Source organism: Macadamia integrifolia, chromosome 4, assembly GCF_013358625.1.
Source record: "Macadamia integrifolia cultivar HAES 741 chromosome 4, SCU_Mint_v3, whole genome shotgun sequence".
Classification (NCBI taxonomy): domain Eukaryota; kingdom Viridiplantae; phylum Streptophyta; class Magnoliopsida; order Proteales; family Proteaceae; genus Macadamia; species Macadamia integrifolia.
This window is the reverse complement of record NC_056560.1, coordinates 2151246-2157622: the sequence shown is the minus strand read 5'-3', so window position 1 is coordinate 2157622 and position 6377 is coordinate 2151246. Positions and strand designations below refer to the sequence as shown.

At 39.7% G+C, this 6377-nt stretch overlaps 1 protein-coding gene across 1 annotated transcript; it reads left to right on the top strand.

Annotated features, from left to right (window-relative positions):
- The first annotated feature begins 834 nt into the window (after positions 1 to 834).
- LOC122076643 (glutamate-1-semialdehyde 2,1-aminomutase, chloroplastic-like) lies at positions 835 to 6234 on the top strand. The gene is made up of 3 exons (XM_042642054.1): positions 835 to 1104; positions 3938 to 4111; positions 4848 to 6234. The coding sequence occupies exons 1-3, from the start codon at positions 922 to 924 to the stop codon at positions 5913 to 5915; spliced, it is 1425 nt and encodes a 474-aa protein (XP_042497988.1). The 5' UTR covers positions 835 to 921; the 3' UTR covers positions 5916 to 6234.
- Positions 6235 to 6377: the final 143 nt, after the last annotated feature.

Sequence of the window (6377 nt, the reverse complement as noted above, 5' to 3'; positions counted from 1 at the left end):
AGCTGAATAAACTTAGCTAGGGCTACACCCTGAATGCTCGCTTAGCTACATGGGCTTAGTTAGGGCGGATATGGTACAGTTTATAATCGAGTTGATCGGTCTCGAGCAATAATCGGGCTACAAACATGTTTATCATTAAACAGACTCTAAACGGGTCTTCCCAACATCGATGCAATAGTTGAAGTGCTCAAGTTGACAAGCTTATTCCATTGAAAGCACAGTTTTGTCTCAAGCATATCCTATAAATCCACCATTAATTTACCACCATAAATACATAAATTTTATTTTTAAATTTAATTTTCTATTGTCAAATACGCTTGTTCATTGATCAATCTCTTGTTCATCTTGAAATTTGGAGTAAACCCACTTAGATTCTTACTTTACTCTTCAATTTAATCGTGGCAAAATGAAAATCTCAAATAGTATTAATGGGGTCGGGCTTATAAATGTGTGGGCTAATAGGCTAGATGGCTGCACCGTATACTATCTATTTGGGTCGATCAAAGTCAGACCATAAATGTGTTGTGCTCAATCAGGACTACCTATATGGGCCTAGGATTGACACTTTTTTTTTTTTCCCCCTAGAATTGACATAGTTGGGGGTGTGAATAACCGGGATAAATTTAACAAAAAAAATAAAATAAAATAACTGGGATAAGGAAATAATAGGGTACAACGTAGGAGGAGGAATCAAATGATCCACCTACCGCGTTACGCAACTTGTGGACGGCCGTGATGGACAGGTGATCGTACGCCAACATCTCGAGTCAATGAGTCATGACGCCCGCCGGAGTAGAATTTTGTGTACAACAACAACAACAACTCTCACTTTCCCAGCGCCCGTGGTGATAAGAAAACTTTGCACTGATGGCAGGTACCTTATCTTCTCGGACTCGGAGGGAGGGATAGAGAGAGAAGGCAATGGCATCCACATCGGTTGTTGGTCTCTCATGGCGATCGAATCTCTCGCCTGGACTCTCTTCGAACCCATGCCTATCTCAATCTTCTCCTCGTCGCGTCTCCTCTCAGATAAAGATGACAATCTCAGTCGAGAAAAAGAAGTTCACGCTTGAGAAATCCGAAGAAATATTTAATGCGGCCAAGGTACCTAAACCCACCTAAACTCCTTTTATTCCTTTTTGATATTCTACGTTTTCTGTCTGTCCGCGTATTTAGGTTTGGGTTTCGAAATTTAGTGTACAGATGATGCTATCCTTAATTTTGATTCTGTAGTTTGTGGTTCATTCGGTTATGCTTCCTTGTTTTTCCAGAGAGTATTATTGGAGAAAATTATATAGAAGAAGGTGTTATTGGCCGGGAATGCGTTCTAAGCTCAAGTCAAACTGTATTATTCGGGGAAGTTTGGCAACGACGTGGAAATTAAACCGACATTTTTCTCTATAGCCTTCCTGCCCAATAGCATTTGAACGCAACGAACTAGTTCATCTATTAAATTTGTGTGATCACCAAATGATAATTAAAATTAGAAATTTGATTAATTTCCGAAATTCTGCTTTGACCTCACTTTAATCAATTTCATGTCTTTAATAGAATACCTTTCTTATTGTTTGCACTTTCTGTGAAATCAAATGCAATTGCGTTTCGTCTTGTTTTGGATCCCCCGTCTTACTTCTGGGTGTTGTGATGTTTTGGTTTCTCAGCTAGTGTCGAGCACTTAGGCTAGAGAGATTTGACATGAAAAGATAGATCTGTGAACAACATTTTATTCTCTTTTGAAACCTCTCTTTGATCTACTCTGGATCTCAATGGATATATAGAAATTGCCAGGGATATTCCATTGGTCCAACATACTTTCAAAGGTGAATTTCATGAACTTTTTGTGTCAAAGAAAGCAGGAAATTTTTAACAGAAGAATAGGATCTATCAGACAGATGAAAAGTATTTCTTTTGCCACTTGCCACAAATGCAAAGACTCTGTTCCCATCTGTGAAGATTCAACCTTAACGGATTGATATTAGCAGCTTGGGTGTTCTTTTAGTTTAGCCCCTTTGGCTCTGTCATTCTAGAGTTTCTGCGTTATTAAATTGTTATTGGTCTTAATCTTGGAACAGTAACTTGATATTGGAAGTGGCTGATTTAGTTGTGGAACCCCTTTATTATCTGATCCAGTATATAGATTTTCATGACTGAAATCACAGTCATATTTGAGGGCTTTTTATGCTAGTCATTACCCTTTATGAAGACATTCAGTTCTGATTAATTCTCATTTAATGGTCAAGGTGGTTGATAAGTCTCCAGATTGCCTTTGGTATGCTAAGCCCTGATGAGCATCCAAAATGATGTTTTCAATACGGAATTATTAATTCAATATCTCTCTCTCTTTTTTAAATTCCTTGCTTTTGGCGTGGCAATTGTGAGACAAATATGAATTTAAATAGTACCGATTGCCTCTGTATTTCAAATATATATATATATATATATATATAGTGAGAATAGGATTCGTGGAGCTGATCCCATTTAGTTGGGGATAAGACTTGGTTAAGTTTAGCTGAGCTTCTGCGTAGACAGTCTCTGTGAAGTGTGGAATCAGACCAAAGGCTTCTGCTTCAATAGGATCGGTATGTTGACCATAACTAGGTTGCACCCAAACAGAGGCTTGAAAACTAGACATTGTCTTTACAGAAAGGAGCCCCAAGTACCAACTCCACCTACCCTTGTTTGGGTAAATCTTTTTGACTAATTACTTGCAAACATAAGTGAGATGGACTTGGCTGCATATTGGCTAAATTTTCATCTAAGTTGTCGATTGTGGACCATGCTTGGCAAGCTTATGGTTAACATATTAAGGTATGGATTAATGTAGTTTATCTGCAAAGGAACTTTGGATGGTTGGTATCACCAGATCATCATCCTTAGCCTCTGCTTAATTCATGTTTGCCCTCTGTCCTGAGCTTTGTTCCGAAGCCCAGTTGGACAAGGTAATTAGTCATGTGCATGTTTTGGAGGAGATGTAATTCCTTTGAAAAGCTAAATACTTATAAGAGCAGGCGATGGATTTGTCTTGCCTCAGAGCCTTAAAATTGGTGGGGTTCGGTGATACGACAAGATTCTTTTGTAATCTTCTCCCAAACCCTCAGAGCCTTAAAATTGGTGGGGTTCAGTGATATGTAATCTTCTCCCGAACTGAAACTAAAGCAGCGCTCCCCCCCTCCCCCCCCAAACACACATTGTTGAACTCAAACCCATATTGTGGCAGCACCTTAGCACCTTATGTAATCCTATACGTAGGGTTTTCATGTAAAAGTAACACAGTAGATGAGGTCTTCACCACCAGTTGCATATAACTCTGTACTCACTTCTCACAATGTTAGGTATACCTGTAGCAATTTACTAGATAACGGATTATATCCTCCAGCAAAGGCATAATTTCAGTTTGCATTATAGGTCACATAAGGAAATAGAGTTTCCTATAATGTGAGGGGTATAGAACCAAACCCTTCCTTACCATCGCCCTTTCATTCTTATGGAACTCAAGGGATCAAGAATAATGCCTCTTTTCGAAAGTTGGAATTTAATAATTCGTGGCAATTGGCAGACCTTTTTTTTTCTCTGGTCATAATTTCATATTGTATCTTAAACTGGAACTTGTAACCTTTTCCATACTTTTTCTTGGGGTTTGTCCCTATAGTATTGATATGAATGTATTTCCTAGTTATCAAAAGAAAAATACACATGTATGAGGTGCCCTTGAAAACTGAAACATAATGACGAGTAGGATTCTTCCAGATTGGTAGAGTAGTAATTTTATTTTATTTTTTCTCAAGCTCACCAAGGATATAGAGTTGCATTCGGAGTTCATCTTTTTTGTTGTTTATCAATTGGATGGTTTTCTTTATTTCTTTCTTTTGCTTTATTCTTTTGGTCTTGGAATTAGAGGCAAATTTTCGAATTAAACTTCTGAGAATTGTGGCAATAGGATTTGATGCCTGGTGGAGTGAATTCCCCTGTCCGTGCCTTTAAATCAGTTGGTGGACAACCAATCGTGATTGACTCTGTGAAGGGCTCTCACATGTGGGACGTTGATGGTAATGAATACATTGATTATGTTGGCTCATGGGGCCCAGCAATCATAGGTCATGCTGATGACAAGGTGATGCTCATTCTCCATATTATCTAACATAAACCTGCTGCAATGGACTACACATTTTGAATTATTTGCCTTGCACATTTCTTCCATATTTATATTTCTTCTTCACTTTCATCTACGCATGATTTTTATTTTTTTCCTCTTAAATAGAAAATTTTCTGTAGATAAATATATAACATATTGCAAAATTAATTCTTTGGAAAATAGCTTTGCCGTTATTATTATAATTTAGTGAACAGCACTAAAAATAGCATAGAGTGAGTTTCTTTAGCCCCTTTGAAGCCCATATTGCCTTCAAAAAAAATGAAAGGAGAAAAGAGCAGCTCATTTTGATAACTTGCTTCTTCAATGGCCACATTTTGACATAAAAGTAAATATCATTTAGGTTTCATGACATCATTATTCCAAAAACCAGTTGCTGGCTTGAGGTGCATATGATGAGTTATCTCCAGGGAAAAAAGAAAACCTGTTCAGAGTTATAATGATCACAATAGGATTTGTAGATCAATTCCTACCCTGCTTTCTAAATTCCGTCTGGTTTCAAAAAGGATACATTGGAGCAGATGGTTAAGACTTAAGATCATCAAATTTAGCCCAGATATTTGGGGTCAGACACCTCAAATTGTAGATCATTTCCACTTTTTCTGCACCCTCTCTTCTCTTGATACCCTCTTGTGAGGTGATCATTTCTGTCTTATCTGTATTGCATTGTGAATTGGTCTTGGGCCTTTATGTGCAGGTTCTTGCAGCCCTAGCCGAGACAATGATGAAGGGCACAAGCTTTGGTGCACCATGTATTCTGGAGAATGTGCTGGCAGAGATGGTGATCTCAGCTGTTCCAAGTATTGAGATGGTCCGATTCGTGAACTCGGGTACAGAAGCCTGCATGGGTGTGCTCCGCCTGGCCCGTGCCTTCACTGGCCGTCAAAAGGTCATTAAGTTTGAGGGTTGCTACCATGGCCATGCTGACCCTTTCCTGGTCAAGGCTGGCAGTGGGGTTGCCACCCTAGGACTCCCAGACTCCCCTGGGGTCCCCAAAGCTGCCACCTTTGATACCCTTATATCTCCCTTCAATGACATCTCAACTGTGGAGAACCTCTTAAAGACAAACCAAGGTGAGATTGCTGCCGTAATTCTCGAACCAGTTGTTGGAAATGCTGGCTTCATAAAACCCAAACCTGGCTTCTTAAATGCTCTTCGCCAAATTACAAAAGAAAATGGTGCTCTCCTCATCTTTGACGAGGTAATGACTGGATTCCGCTTGGCATATGGTGGAGCTCAGGAGTATTTTGGAATAACTCCTGATCTTTCAACTCTTGGGAAGATCATTGGTGGTGGCCTTCCCGTTGGTGCTTATGGGGGGAGAAGGGAGATTATGGAGATGGTGGCACCAGCAGGACCCATGTACCAGGCTGGGACATTGAGCGGAAACCCATTGGCAATGACAGCTGGCATCCAAACGCTCAAGCGGTTGAAGGAGCCAGGTTGTTACCAGTACTTGGATAAGATCACTGGAGAGCTCATTCAGGGGATTTTAGATGCTGGAAAGAGGGCTGGGCACCAGCTGTGCGGCAGTTATGTTAGAGGGATGTTCGGTTTCTTCTTCACAGGAGGGCCTGTTTACGATTTTGGAGATGCAAAAAAGAGTGACACCTCGAAGTTTGCTAGGTTTTATAGGGGAATGTTGGAGGAAGGTGTGTACTTGGCTCCTTCACAGTTTGAAGCTGGGTTCACGAGCTTGACTCATACCAAGGAAGACATCACAAGGACAATAGAGGCAGCTGAGAGGGTCTTCCAGCAGCTTTAGATGTTTGTTTCTGTATTCTCATTTTGATCATCTATTGTTGGGTTGTCATTTGGCAGTTGGCACGAGGTTGTTTTGTAGGTGTTCCCACCATTTAACTTTTTTTTTTTTACCATGAGAGGATTCCTTGTAAATCTTTGCGGGTTTAGAAGCTTTGCTGCTATTCCCTTTTTCTTGGTTGGTGGCAATTTGTGATAGAAATCCTACTACTCAAGAGGGCATCTTAAAAATCAGGTGAAAGTGGATGCATCAGATCTTTATTCATAGCATTTGTAAATGATTCTATCAAGGACTATTATGCAAAAGTGCTAAGTTCGTTGCCTATCTGGATTCTGGATTTGACACAAACGCAACCCTTTTGAGCGAAATCCAAGTATAGCCTGTTCCCATCAGCAGATCCAGAAAATAAAGTAAATTGATTAAAAAAATTTCTAATACATCATTGATTCGTCTGGTATCTATAAC